The sequence below is a fragment of the Anabrus simplex genome, chromosome 1, assembly GCF_040414725.1.
Source record: "Anabrus simplex isolate iqAnaSimp1 chromosome 1, ASM4041472v1, whole genome shotgun sequence".
In the NCBI taxonomy this organism is placed as follows: Eukaryota; Metazoa; Arthropoda; class Insecta; order Orthoptera; family Tettigoniidae; genus Anabrus; species Anabrus simplex.
The window spans coordinates 544938430-544954700 of record NC_090265.1 but is presented as its reverse complement, the minus strand read 5'-3'; the positions used below and the strand labels follow the sequence as shown (position 1 = coordinate 544954700).

At 38.8% G+C, this 16271-nt stretch overlaps 1 protein-coding gene across 1 annotated transcript in view; it reads left to right on the top strand.

Annotated features, from left to right (window-relative positions):
- Arp1 (Actin-related protein 1) overlaps positions 1–16271 on the top strand; it is a 120054-nt gene that overhangs the window by 85441 nt on the left and 18342 nt on the right. Inside the window, exon 8 of the mRNA XM_067135512.2 lies at positions 3931–3993. Coding sequence (XP_066991613.1) covers positions 3931–3993 — 63 coding nt within the window. The remainder of the gene's footprint in view (positions 1–3930; positions 3994–16271) is intronic.

Genomic DNA, 16271 nt, shown 5'->3' with positions numbered 1-16271 from the left:
TCCACCTAATCAATACAAGATTGTAAGTTCTTATATTACAGTACTGGTTTCGACTCTTTTTATAAAGTCATCTTCAGCTGTACATTACCTTTACATTAGTCAAAGTTGGTATTGTGCCTTGCTAAGTAAAAAGAGGGATGTAACAAGGGTTAAAATTAGTCATATTTCAAAGTAAAAGCCGGCTGTGTATACATTTAATATTAAGTGTGTCTGAGGGCCTAAAAATCGTGTTGATCAACTTATTTTAAAAGATGTAGATACATAAACACATTAAAATATTCACAGTACATATTAAAATTACACATTAAAATGCATATTTCATGCTAAAGTCCAGTGTGATGAATAGGAACACATTCTTGAAGTGAATTTGACATCTTGCGTTTGTTTGTTTACTTAATTATCCAACATAAAAGGAAATGTCCGTGTTTGTGTTCATATGGGGTGCTTCCATAATATTCTGCTCTATATTAGGTTCAACCACTTGAATGATTACAATCTTCAGTTGTCAATAATAAATGCGTGTATGTTCAAAAGTAGGTATGTACAGCTGAGGTTGAAACCCCGTACTGATAGTTACGTACTTGTTTTGTTGGAGATCCGCGTAAAGGCTAGTTACTGTTTTTCCAAGGGTGTAGTGTTTTCTTATATTGTGTATTGTACTCTTACCTTCCCCTTTTATCTGTGTTTGTGCCTTGTTTGTGTTACCACTGTTGTAAGAGGTAACAAAAATATAAGGAAAATAATAATGAATGTAGGATCTGGAGAACTACAATGAGATTTAGCATGCCTTCTTTTCCATTGTTGTGCTCCAACACTGAAGATTGGTTGGGCTAAATTATACATATCATAATCACCTTAAATATGTGGAATTCCACGAACCTACTACGCTGGCGTAGCAGGGGGAGAGGTGATGCTCCCACGTGGCGCGTCCCAGGTGGCGGTTAGGGGAGTCCTAACTGGCTTGCTGGCAGACTTGAGGGAAATAAAATACCTCTCGCGGACCAAACATACAACCCCCTGTGGTTGGGGGACGCAGACGAAGAATACACCCACGGTGTCCCCTGCCTGTTGTAAGAGGTGACTAAAAGGGGCGACCAAGGAATGATCCATTTAGAACCATAAGACTACTTGTAATTAGTACCATCACGGAGGGAGCACCTTGGGTCGCATTAACTTGCGCGTAGTACCACTATGTTAGGTACGCAATAGGTTTGTGATAAGTAGCGACAGTGTGTGAATCAGGAGGAGGGCCCTACAGTACCTGTGATTCGTACCCCTTTATGAGCGACACCATGATTCTGCCTTACCTATGCTCCGTTCCCACTATCTGAGTATTTCCACGGGATAGTATGAGTCCCTGTCGATAGTCCACTTATGTGAGGAACGCCTTAGGTTTGCGTTGCCTGTATGTGGCGCCGCAGTGTGCGAAACAATATAGGTCTGTGTTATATGCGCGCATTACATTACCTGTGAATAGTACCATAATGTGTGGAATACTGCGATTCTCCGCTACTTTTGATTAGTACCGCAACAGTGTACATAGCATGGTTCTACTTTCCTAGCATTAAATACCATTATGAGGGGCTGATGACCTGGATTTTTGGACCCGTTTCGACTATACAAATAATCGATTCCGCATCATGATACAGAAGCAGTCCCTTGGTCAGTAATACTATTGTTTTGTGCCAGCTTCTGTGCATGTGAGGCACTGTGGGTCGGCTCCACTGATCGTTTTTAATTCATATCCGTCCATCCATTCATTCTTTGTCCTCATGCTTTGAATTCTGGTCAGTGGAGGAATTTGGAATTTTAAGTTGTCATTTCATTTCGTCTCATTTTGTGCCATTAGGGGCCGGTAACCTCATGTTAGGCCCCTTTAAACAACAATCATAATCATCATCAAATATGTGGAATTAAAGATAACAGTAGATAGATCATCTCTCACATTCATAGATGTAAGCAGATTGTTACTGGATGATTCGTATCCAGTCAGCATTCACACATGTTTACATTATAATCGCCTACAGATGAATTACACGGATGAATTCTGCTGTACGAGGATGTTATCATCATAACAAATAAATTATAATAAAAACTGGGTAGGTTAGTTAAAATAAAGACTTGCATAACATAGATAATCCTTCTTTCTATCCATAAACACTATGAGAGACAATTCAGTACTACCTGCCCATACGAATAAACAACATAAAATTAACTCGTCTTCGCTTTCCCAAAATTTCTATATTTCATTACCATCTTATTTGCATGTATTCCGTATCCATTAAATATGATTCGATTCCCTAGATTATATATATTCATGAACTCATTCTCAAAGGCATTACTTACTCTATGCTGAACATAAGCTTATATCTTATAGTCATGGCATTCCAAAGTATCATACCACTCTTGAATTATATGTATTCAAAGATCATTGTCCCAGAAACATAGCTTTTATCTAGCTTTGAACTAGTGATCTCATTATAAAATGGTATTATCATGGAAACATCCTATCCTATGTTATTTCCTTCCTTTCATTTATTTAGATGACTCTCACACTCAGTTACACCAATGAACAAATGTAATAACACATGTGACATCCTCTGACATGGTAAGAAATCACTGTCATATTTCGCACAGAATTGATCGGGCTAGTCATTATTCTTTGTACTTGGTTAAATTAGAAAATATAGCTTCAGGTTATATTATTTCTTTATCCATTGCGAAGACTTGAGATCCATATAGCAAATCATCACGGTCTCATCGGTAAAGTCTGAATACTCTTTATCAGTTTCCTTCAAGCTACATTCAGTAATCATAAACACTACCTGTCATAGTTTAACCTGTAAAACGTTAAGTGATCAACAAAGTAAAGAAAAGAAAGAGGAATTATGAGGTTGAACACACATGCAAATTAAAAAATAATTAAGAGAAAGTAAGTCTACTCATTGTTTGTTGGAGTTAGTTTTGTCTTCTTACAGGTTAGCCGATGGGTAGGAATTACATATCTTCCCTGTCAGAATCCTCATTCTTTCGTGTTATAAAATTTCATTTCAGGTTTGATATCATCCTCCATTTCCATTGTGTGAATGTAACTTAAAACACTGAATTAGAGATAGTTCACACATATTACGCATCACAATAGTTCTGTTATCAATTTACACTCACCTTTATTTGCTCGAACGACCTTGCTCATACGCATTTACGTAATGCTCGGACTTATACAATTTCGGTCAATATTCCACAGTAGAAAAGAAACAACAGTATAATTTGCCACACACTTCACTTATGCTGTACACAATTATTCAAATAACTCCATGATAATAGTGGTGTCACCACAGCAATAGGATCCTTCCACAAGAAAATTTGAAAATACATTTGTCCCTCTTCTTAGTATGTAAACATGTAAAATTTCCTTCCAGCCTTGGTATGTACAACAGGCATCAATTTCTAGCTTTATGCATGAAATTATCTTCTTAAATAATGCTTATAACATTTTGAAGTCCTTAAAATTCATATATTTAAATATGTGACATGTCATTATTCTGTCCATCACATAAATAAATACGCTGTTCAAATTTCTTAAATTTTAACCAGTACTTGAGTGTTAACTCTGCAAGATGCAAGCTATGGTCTTAATATAACAATTACTTGATCAATATTGCTCTTTTCCTCTTTGTGTTACCTAAATATATCAATATACCATTAGCCATGTTTGGTTTCTTATAGTGAAAGGTTGCAATACATACTGTAGTAAATTATTTTTTCTTGACAGTGTAGGAAATTTGTGATTGCACAGCTGATTGCTTCTATAAGTTACAGTGTATAGGTTGTTACACTCTTCTTATGTACTTTTAAGTTGTTGAAAATAGATTTTACATATCAGAAGAATTTTGAATTTATGAAAATAATACTATATTTTGTATGTTCCAGGGCTTTGGAGATAGGCTGCTATCAGAAATTAGGAAGCTAGCACCAAAAGACATTAAAATTAAGGTAAGAAACTAACAATTGCCAGCAACAGATATTAAAATTGACTCCAAAGTTTGGAAGAATATAATGGAAATCTGCAAAATCTATGTAATACTTTGTAGGTGCACTTGATCCAAAATCTGTAACTTGCACAAGTTAATGGTAAAATGGACTGCACCATTGCCAAAATATTGAAATTGTCTCCAATATTGGTTGATAGATAAATAGAGGAGATCGATTTGGCTAAATTTGACGAGAAGAAGAGATAGAATGATAGGACACATCTTAAGACACCCAGGACTTGTTCAGTTGGTTTTTGAAGGAAGTGTAGGTGGTAAGAACGGTAGGGGTAGACCAAGGTATGAATATGACAAACAGATTAGAGCAGATGTAGGATGCAATAGTTACGTAGAAATGAAAAGGTTAGCACAGGATAGGGTGGCATGGAGGGTTGCATCAAACCAATCTATGGACTGATGACTCAAACAACAACAACAGATAAATCAATAATTCGGTTTAACAAACTAATGTTGTCATCATCAATTCTTTCTCAAAATGACAAAAAATAGTACTGAGGAGTGAATAATGTAGTGCAGTTAAAGACTGGAAAATGAAATTCACCTTTCATCTCAAGGAACGAATGCCTGCAATAGTAGTCCTGGCTGGTACAATTTGAAGACAGTTTGGTAGACAATTGTCGGAGACATTTACACTTCTCAGCAGCTCTGAGTGGCTCAGTGGTTTTCTGACTCCAAGGTGGTGGGTTCAGTTCTAGTGCCTTCTGGAATATGGATCTGGTCATGACATTCATAGATGTAACAAAGGCATACGATAGCCCCATGTCTATACACAGCATTGCCATAAGTTCTGTCAATAAAATCTAAACATGCTATAGTATGGTAATTTTGAATGAAGAAGCATGGCAACACTGTATGTCATCATCCACAAGGTCACCTTAACCACTCCTCCAGTAACCGACTTGCAGCGTCCCAACAGCAGGCAGCAGTGAAAGATGGACTGGGGAATGTATGAGAATCATATTGCTGTATTGGTGTTTGGTTGCTGAAAGCAAGCTAAGGAAATTTTTTCTACGCTGAAACCTCACGGTATCAATGAATGATTTGTGATACGCGCGCACTCTCTTGAATTCCCCGCCTCACTCACTCAAGTCCAAAACTCTGACTGTCTCACTGACTTGACAGCTCGATATTTATACTATTCGATCAACCATCTAGAATGATCGACTTCTGGAAGAGTTCTTACAACACTCTAATGAAACACACTCGAAACATAAACGACCAGCTAGTCGAATGGGTACTCGAACTTTCCTTCAATATTTAAAAATGTACATGGAAATATCTACAACATTCATAATGTCTCTACGTGTATCTGGATAATAAAACCTTACAGTAAGTTTCCAGAACCCTTCATATATACCCAATTATACTACAATAAGTCTAACATACGAACATTATGGAATTTTCTACTGCTTTCGACTCTCTAGATTTTGAGGTTAAACAATACGTATTTGAGGTTATACAATTTTATACTGCATATTTACAGGGAAATGATATATTAATCATATTTAACACTTAAGGGGAGGTGTTAGCCCCTATACTAACAATGTTGAATTGCCATACTTTGTGACCCGTTTTCTCTGGAACCGTTAGCCCCACAAATATCAAATTTGGTATGCTGTTATGGTGATACCTTTTATGTACACTGAGTTTGTTTCAAGAAGTAATTACTGAATATGAAATTTTAAGGGATATTTTTCTCTAGTACGCAATTTTAGTACATTTTTCATCATCAATGTATCTGTAAAATTTGTACAACTGCAAGATGGGAGTTAGGAGTAACTCAGTAGATTTATCATTAGTATCACTATGTATTAGCAAAAATTCATTTTTCTATGATGAGAAGTTTCTGAAAAAATGGGTCATTTATACAAAAAAAATAGTTTTCAGAAAAATGAACTTAAAGTTTCAACATATATCAGTGCATCTCTGCAGCATATTCCAGATTGTCATCATCACCATCCTCATTCTCATTCTTTATAAATTGCCTCTTGTGCTTCCTAGCTTCCTTAATAAAGTCTTTGATATCCTTATCAGCTCTTTTAACTCTAAAACTATCAATATCTTTAAGCGCTCTCACAGTGTTTTTACTGGGTTCAACGTTTAAATGTTTCAAAACACATATCCTTCCAAAATTACCATCATTAAAGGTCAATACAGCAACAGATACACCTGTGCACAGGGTTTCCACGCCAATAAACACATTCTTAGGGATTCGAGTCCACACAACATTGTTGAAAGACTCGCTGGGGTTTTACGTCTTGCCGTGTAAACATTTTTTCAGCAAATTTGGATCAGCAAGAGCTGATTGCATTATTCAACAAGTCCATTGATACAACAATATAAGTTATACATTGTGTAAATCATCTTCATCTTCATACGAGTTCTCAAATGATAATAGTTTACGTCTATAAGCACTTCCAATGGATTTGGGAGTTGTGTTTCTAATATCATGATCAGATGTATGCTCTAACCTCACATTTTCAAGTGGACCTCTATTATTGCACAAGACAACTTTTATTTTCCCTCCAACACCTTTCCTCTTCTTGAAAATATCCTTTGGTTTTGTCATTTGAAGTAAACACGAAACACACGATGTGAAAAAGTAAGAATATGAAACAACGATACCGCCAAAAAAATTGTCACAGTTAAACCAAGGAACAAAAAAATAGCGATGTCCGCATGTCTACTAGATAACTTACAGTGTAGCCAACGTGTATTACACCGAAAATAAAATGTCTCAACTCGAAAACATGAAGCATTTCAGAATTATATAACTGTGGAGCGAAAGAAAAAGGGGGTTTGGCACCTAATGCAGCATGCTTAGTAAACGTCCATTTAAACAACCAGGAGGGTCGTTAGACGTAAAATTTTGCTTTGGACACGTAAGTGAGGTTATAATGGACACATAACATGCATTTAAAAAAAAAAAAAATTCACCCTATTAGGCTAACACCACCCCTTAATAAAAGATAATTTAGCATTAAATAAACTATAATTAAAATATATTAAACATACCAATTGAAGGTTTTACACCAATTACGATGTCGTACCTACGACAGCATATCAATTCAAAGCTGTTTGAAGGGAAATTGTGAATTTTTCAGCAGAATTGCGTTCCTGCACACAAAGTAAAAATGACGTAGCAGTAGTTGGCAACCGATATCCCACAGTTCATCGCTGCTGCTGACTGGCCTAGAAGTCCAGACCTCAATCCATTGGATTATTCTCTGTGACAGAAGCTCAAGACAACAGCATGTCAAAAATGGCACTGCAATATTGAGATGTCAAAAATATCAATCGCATCAGCTGGACATGCGACCTCAACATCTTCACTTCTACGTTGTCGCACATACCGATTGTTTTGAATAAAAGTAGTTAATTCTGTAGCATTTTTTGTGTGTTTTCAGAATATATGTATATTAATGGGTTTGCTTAGTTTTACCATATTTGCTCACGTGAAACTGGCCACCGCGTATATCTCACACCACATTTTTAACATTTGAAATTGCAGGAAAAGAAACCCCCACACATAACTCGCATTAATTTCTGTCGTCATAAAGACATACGGTACGTACACTAAATAAAGTTTGGGTATTCTGTGGACGTGCCTACATTAAATATTGGGACTGTACCAATCGCTGTTACGGTACTTTGCACGTGACATTACAGGAAGAAACTGCATTTCTTTCTACTGTACCTGCAGAATGGTTGAGGCTAGCTGTTGTAACAAAATTACTTAACTCGCAAAACCCCGCTCCAAGGCTGCATTCCTAGCCAGTCAGTCACACTCAGCCATCCCTCTCACTCTTCTGTCGAGTCAATATGCTTATCGCTACCCGTTCGGCAGAGCTGATCACGCTAACTAGGAGTTTTTCCCTGTCCAGGTAGTCAAGTGATCATGGTTTTAGGTATCGTCCATCTATTGTATTGTGGACAAGTACCAGTATTCTGTCTTCACGTTTCATTGTTGTTTCTCAGTTAGGCCTAAGTTTTCTTGTGTAGGTTGATCTTTGTTATGGAGAAATGTGGGAGTTATAGAGCTGGGTTTTAACTCAAAGTGATTAAATATGCTGAAGAGCATGGTAAAGGAGAGCTGCTGGTCGAGAATTGAGTGTGCCTGAGTTGAATGTTCATTACTGGTGTAAACAGTTATCTGCACTAGAAACCACCAACCGAACACGTAAGGCATTCAGAGGGCCGAAAACTGGTTTCCTGAGCTGGAAGACGAGTTGCTTCATTACATTACAGAGTTGCAAAATGATGGCTTCAGTATCTCGCATGAGATGCTACATTTCAAAGTGCGCAAACTAGCGATTGAAGTAGGAATCAGCTGTTTGGATCTGAATGTGATCTGGGGTTGGATCAGTAGATTCATGTCATGAAAGAGATTGTGTCTGCGAAGGCTAACATATATCTGTCAGAGTGCCAAGCGATTTCAGCGAAAAAAATAATCAATTTTCATCGCCATGTGATAGCAATGCAGAAGAAAAACAATTACCCATTTGCGTCAGCACTTCTCCGTGATAAATCAACATTTATGGATGACTTTAGAACAAGTGTTGCAAAAATCTATTAAGGAAACTATTTAAAGTAGTTTGTGTTGGGTCCAGTTTGTCAGTACACTTTTAATAATTGAAAGTTATTTTATTCATTCATACATGTTTCAGGAACAATATGCACTACCTTCATTGGTGAAGTTAAATCAAAGAACGAAAACAATATAACACTATTTTGTTTAGCCCACAATTTAAAGGAGGATTACTGTATATCCTAATTTACCATATCAATGAATAAACAACATTAGTGAAATAATATGAAAATTATCATTACATAAATTTTTAATATTTTGATGACTTTGAATGAGAATACATAAATAAATTTAAGATCTTCAAGTTTTCTTCTTTTTTTTCTTTTTCTTCCTTATATGATTAAACGCTAGTTATACAATGGGTTCTCATCTGTACTTCTTTCATTTAAAGTTGATTCAGAGTCATTCTTTTGAGCAAGATAAATTTCTAAACTTTCTAAAACATTCATGAATTTTTCCTTTTTGGCTGAATGTATTAATTAATTCCATGTTATTAGAAATGTCTCGAAATTTATGATTCTTTTCAACCATATGCTCTCCCATTGCCGAATATCTTTTATGTGCGACTGCTATTCTCATAACTTTTATATCAGTTTGTGTTAACATTTCTTTTTTTTCTTTCCTTTAGATATCCCCCATTAACGCCCTTGTGGACGGATACAACTTGCTTTTTAAAACATCGGGATATCTTTCATTAATTGTGGCTTAAGGAAGATTGAATCTCTTATACAGTAGTCAGCATGTACCTTAACAGTCAATAGATTTTACCTGTACCAATGCTGTGATAATTTCATTTTTAAAATGGTATAGTCCTTTTAATATACATACCGTACTTGTATAAGGATTCTCTTGCGGGATTATCAGACAACAACATTTTATGTTGCTTTCATTTGATTGGGTGTCGAATTGAATGCAGCTACACAGAATTATCTTTAAATATCAAGTTACATGAAGTCTTTGACCAAGTTGCAAGAAGTGCTGATCCGTGTGGACTAAGGTATATTTTCAAGTGCCTTCTTCCTTAAAAAGTAAACACCATGTCTCTGAAGGAAGTAGTTTAGAAGATTTCATGAAAGACTTTCAAGATCGCGTAGACTCGGCAGTCAGTGCCGCCAACCCACCGAACGTGCTCCAAGCGCTTGGCAGCGAATTCCAGGCATTCAAGATACAGGCCAACGAAGACATCTCTAAGCTTGAACAGGAGTTGAAGGCTCTGGAAAATCGGCTTCAGAAACAAGACGACGTTTTGGATGAGGCTGAACAGTACAGTCGCCAGAACTGCCTTTTATGGCATGGTGTCCCAGAACAGCCGTCCGAGGACGTTTACATCAAAATGCTGGAAACACTAAAAAATAAACTCTCAATAGAACTTTCAGTTCTGGATGTGGATCGCTGCCACAGGCTGGGCCGCCGTAATCGAACGTCTGCCGAGGTGGTCTCACATGGAAATCGACCGATCATTATCAAGTTCCTTCGATATCGTGATCGAGTGTGGTGCGCAAAGCGAGCTTTGAAGGGCAGTGTACTCAAACTACTGAGTCCCTCACAAGTGTGAGAAAAAATATCCTTAATCAGGCAAGGGATTTTTGGGGAATGCAGAAATGCTGGACTCAAGATGGGCGCATTTGTGTTTTACGGGAAGATGGAAGTAAAATTCAAATATGCACGATGGCTCAATTAAAAAACATTGCAGGGAGTAGGTTCAACATGTGAACTTAGTGAAAGAAATGATGTGTTTACTAATTAGTTTTATTGTGTGCGTGCGTGCGCCCGCGCACGCTTGTGAAAGTCAGTGCATCTACTCGCTAGGCTGCTCGGGTAAGCTCATTTTGCTTCTTGCTTAATTTTATGTCCTACTGCTTAATTTTGAATGTTTGTTGACCAGTACAACGGTAATACCATTGACCTGCATTCCTCTCCACAGCCCTCACCCACCCCTTCTCTTTTGTCCCTACCACCTTCAAGAGCAGCTCAGTAGCCACTTACGATCGTTACATTGTTGCCACCTAAATGGCCAGTCATTATTAGCTCATATGGAAGAGGTACAGGCTATTTTTGAAGTGAACAATGTGCATATTATTGGAATCAGTGAAAGCTGGGTGCGTACAGACATGCCGTCATCGGCAGCTAACCTTGACAGATACTCAATATTATGCCATGACCGCACTGACAAAATAGGTGGTGGGCTTCTACTTTATTACAGAAATGACCTGAAATGTAAGATAATTTCCACTTCTGACCCAAGACTTACACTGCGACCATAATTTATGTTTGTTGAATTAGACTGCCATAAAAAGATATTAATAAGGATTGTATACAAGCCACCTAAAATAAGACAGATTGATGATTTTGAAGAGGCATTAGCAAATCTTATCTCGGCATATGATGACATTATAATCATGGGTGATTTTAACACTGACTGTTTAAAGCAGACTAGTGAAGCGAATAACCTACTGAATTTATTTTTCGCCACAAACATGACTATTTTACCCCTCAATGCTACTAATCACCTTCATTACTCTGACCACACAAGTCATACCTTAATTGATCTTCTTGTGACAAATAAACCTCAGAAAGTAATTAAGCACGGACAGATCCCTGCTCCTGGCATCTGTTCACATGACCTATTGTACATGTGTTACTCTACGCAAAAACCCAAGTACAAACCACGCTACATTACAATACGAGACTTACGACGTATGGACCGGAATAACCTGCGCCACGATGCATATAACTTGCCTTGAGACAGTATACGTAATTTTCAGAACATAAATTCTAAAGTAAACAAATTCAATTCATTGGTACTGGAAATATTTGACAAGCACGCACCAAAGAAACTGGTAAGAATCGCTTGCCATTCATCCGCGTGGCTAACGGCTGAGATAAGATCTGCTATGGCCAGTCATGACAAACTGTACAGACAATACAAACTGACGCATGACAAAGATGATTTTGAGCGGTACAGGATTCTGAGAAACAGAGCCAAGCAGCTAATTAGGAATTCTAAATATAAATATTTTCGGGAACTGATGAACACTAACAGCCCGAGACAAAAATTACGTACGTTAGGTATAGGTAAAACCATAGAACAACATGTACCAAGCATTTCGCTAGAGGCTTTAAATGATTATTTCGCATGGCCAAGAATAGCCTCTACCTCCTTAGCTAAAAGTTCACTACCCTTGTTTCAACAGCATTCTGTGCATGAGCAATTCTCTTTTATAAATATTACTTCGAATGAAGTTAAAGGTGTGATATACTCTATTACATCAAATGCCACTGATAATGATGACATTCCTATATCGCTGATTAAAGATGTCTTGGGAGCTGTTCTGCCAGTGCTAACTCATATATTTAACTACTGCCTGACGAACGGAGTGTTCCCAGATGTTTGGAAAGATGCACTAATTAGACCCATCCCGAAGAGCTCCATATTAGATTCTCCTTCAGATTACCGTCCAGTATCCATCCTACCACCCCTATCCCAGGTACTTGAACACCTAGTTCACACACAAGTTACTGAATACCTTACCAAGCATTCCCTCCTCAATCCCTTCCAATCCGGCTTCAGGAAAGGACATAGCACCGAAATAGCTTTACTACGAGTGACAGATGATATTAGACGTGCAATGGACCAACAGGACGTGACTATACTGTCTTTACTAGATCTCAGTAGTGCCTTTGACACTGTCAACCCTCAGTTACTGCTGCACAAACTTCGAGAACTAAATTTGAATAGTATGTCGCTTCAGTTCTTTTCCTCTTACCATGAAAATCGCCGGCAACGTGTGACCGTGGGAAATGTGACTTCGGGGTGGCAAAGTAAGTCCCTTGGTGTCCCTCAGGGGTCAGTCCTGGGATCACTGTTATTTATCATCCAAATTAATGATATATCAAAAGCTCTTAAATTCAGCAAAGTGCAAGTATCCGCAGATGATGTACAAATTCACTGTCATTCAAAACCGAGTGATATTGATACTGCAATTACTGAAATAAATTCCGACCTAGAACATCTTAGTGACTATGTAAATAAAAACAGTTTACTAATAAACCCGAATAAAACTCGAGTTATTATTATTGGTACCAATAAAAACCTATATTCCCTCAAGTAACGGGACATCTCTCCAATAATTTTAAATAATAAAATCATACCCTACTGAACCGACCTCGTTATTGGGTGTCCTCTATCTCTTTTTCGAGCCCCACTGTTGGGTGACGCTCTTTCTTGAACCGCATTAGGGCGACCAATCTTTCTTGTGCCGTTCGTTTCGAGTCCCACGGCGTCTTTCTTATTTTCTTGTCCCATGTATGGGAGTCATTCTCTCTTTCATTTAACTACACGCCGGCGTTCAAGAAAATCTCCAGCTAGCTATGTTATACAACTCAGGGATTATTCTATATCAAACTAAATTTTTTTTTTACGTGAATCCGACTGAGAGATGCGCCTCTAATATTCAGCACATCTGCATGAATATCAGGTCATTAAATCGAAATACGACCGATCTTAAATTCACTTATTCCCATAATGAAATTACCTTAAATTAATCTTATAACCTATAAATAATAATACAGTATTAATAAGTTAAATTCTTAAATACTAACTTTATTCAAAATTATATTTGGACGTAGGATAAGTTGACATTCTAATGATTCATACGTACATGTAGGTATCTCATTAAAAATAAGAAAATTTGATTGTCTTGAAGTTATCATGCTACTCATTAGTTTCAATTTTTCATTATCAATTTTTTTTTATCAACATCCACGGTCTCATCTTCTCCCATAAACAATTTCTTTCCTCAGTTTTTCTGCTGAATTATATTATTTCTGGAAGCTCTCCTGACCTGACGTGGATTACCTTCTACATCTCCTCAGTCTCATATAAAAAGAAAATTGTTGTATACAAGGAGCTTGATATACAAGGCACAACATGAAAGTGTATTACTCGGAAATTTTCATACAGTATGTACACGAAAAGAACGAAACTTGTCTTGATGTTTAATGTGCTGCACACGTTTAATGATAACATAAATTAGTAGACTGAGGGTCTGGACACAATTATTTACAGTTATACACAGTAATATTTCAATGTACATTGAGTTCTATCTTGATAAGACAGGCTGCTCGGATGAATGAATGTCTGTGATAGTTGACGACTATCTGTAGTTGGTAGAATGACAAGTAGAATTTGTAGAAAGTCCATAGTAGCAGAATGCTGGTTAGGAGTTGTAGAACTTGCAAGGAACTTGCGGTAAAGTTCATGAATAGCAGAATGCTGGGATTGAAGTCGGAGAACTTGCAGGGAACTTGTTTTAAAGTTCATGAGTAGCAGAATGCTAGGACAGGATGCACGACAGCGATACGGGAGGCAGGATACATGAGGCAATGTCCTGAGGTGACACCTCCCGACCAGAGTTAGTCCACCTGTTCAGAACACTTGTTTAAGAGGGTACCTTCATGTCTGACATACGGTGTAGTCTGATCGCTGGACACTGTGGGAGTGCCTGGAGAGGCGGAAACATCGCTCCATTTATAGCGCTGGCTGACGTCACAGACGATTACGTCAGTGCACTGCAGTCCACCTTGTGGTCTCTCGAAACGTCGATGCTGGGCTGCGGAGCTTGCAGGCGGTGGATGGACACACACAACACCCTCCCCTCCTAATTACGCCGGTACGGCGCGAAGCGGCGCTGGCAGTGGCAGCGATGCTGGGCTGGAGAGTCGGCCGTGTTTGTTGTGTTGTCCGGAGCCTGGTTTGGGCGAAGGAGTGTAGAATCGTCCTGAAAAGAACCCATGTTGATTAAATGGTCCAGAGCTCGTTCTGCAATGGATTTCTGAGGTGTGACAAGGGAATCAACAGAAGGAGATGGACGATAGCGGAGGCGGATCTGGTCCTGGTGGCGGCAGATGCGTTTCTTGGCGCTCTGGATGCCGTAGAGACGATGGCCCAAGGTATAGCAGATGATACCAGGTATCCACGGAGGATTGGACTTGAAAGTGTGGACATATACTTTGTCGGTGGCGTTGAACTTTGGTTGCGAGCTCTGTGGCTGGGCAGGAAGAGGCTGCAACATGCAACAAAGAAAGCGAAGTCCGATGAGGGCGTCCATGGAGCTTGTGAGCTGGAGTGAGGTTGTCGGTACCAGGCAGTCCTATATCTTCCTAGATCTTCCTAGGAGTTGTAACAATGCCTGATCCTTTGTTAAACCTGAAGATACAGCTTTCTTCATGTTTTTCTTGAAAGTCTGGACAAAACGTTCAGCTTCACCATTAGATTGTGGGTGAAAAGGCGGTGCCAGAATATGCCGAATGCCATTATGAGTACAGAAGTTCTGGAAGTTAGTGGCAGTAAATTGAGGTCCATTGTCTGAAATGAGCACTTGAGGTAAACCTTCAGTAGTGAAAATCTTCTGAAGTGCACGAATTGTAGCTTCTGTAGTAGTAGAATGCATTTCTACGATGTAAGGAAAGTTGGATAGAGAATCTATCACTATGAGCCACAGAGTTGAGAAAAGGTCCAGCGAAGTCTATGTGTACTCTTTCCCAAGGAGAAGTAGCAGGAGGCCATGGAGCGAGGTCAGGCGACGGTGTGTTCTGATGTACCTGACACGGGTCACAGTGGCGGATGAGTTTCTCGATGTCTGCGTCAATACCGGGTCAATAACAATGTTGACGGGCGAGTTGCTTGGTGCGTGATATTCTCCAGTGACCTTCATGTAACAAGTCGAGAACTTGTTTGCGCAGACTAAGTTGGATAACCACTCGGAATAGGGTGCCTGTTTCTAATAGGATTACTCCGGCACGAACTGTGAGACGATGTTGAAGATGATGATAAGGTGCAAGGCTGGTAGGAAGCTTGTGTTGAAGAGGCAAACCATTGCGGATAGAAGTACGAACTGTAGCTAGTATACTAACCTTATCAGTCGCTTTGGCGATGCAAATAGCTTCAATAGGAAAACTGGGGACTGTGTCTTCAAGTTCATTGTCTAACTGAAGACATTCAGATTCTTGAGAGTCGAAAGTAGTATCAGGACCTGCAGGTAAGCGAGAGAGAGCATCAGCATTACAATGCTGGGATGTGCTACGATATGCAATCTGATAGGAGTAGTCAGAAAGAAATATTTACCGTCTCTGAAGTTTCCGTAGAGAATGTTCAGGGATCTTATTACCAGGATGGAATAAGTGAAGAAGAGGCTTGTGATCAGTGATTATGAGGAAATGGTTGCCATAGAGATACTCATTGAATCGGCGAATGCCAAAAATAATAGCCAAGGCTTCTTTCTCGATCTGAGAGTAGTGATGTTGGTGTTCGTTGAGTGTCTTGGAAGTGAAGGCGATAGGACGTTCTTGTCCGTGGCGATCCTTCTGGGAGAGAACGGCGCCGAGTCCATAATCAGATGCGTCCGTGGTGAGAGTGAGTAGCTTACCGGGCTGAAAATGAGTAAGCTTGACAGCGTGTACAAGGGCCTTGTTGATGGTCTGCCAGGTATGCTGACATTGCTGAGACCAATGAAATTTAGCACCTTTCTTGCGTAAGGTGTTCAGAGGAGCTGTTACTGAAGCAAAGCGTGGAATGAACTTGTTGTAGTAGTTTGCTTTTCCGATGAAGGATTGTAGCTGTTTGATGTTCTGCG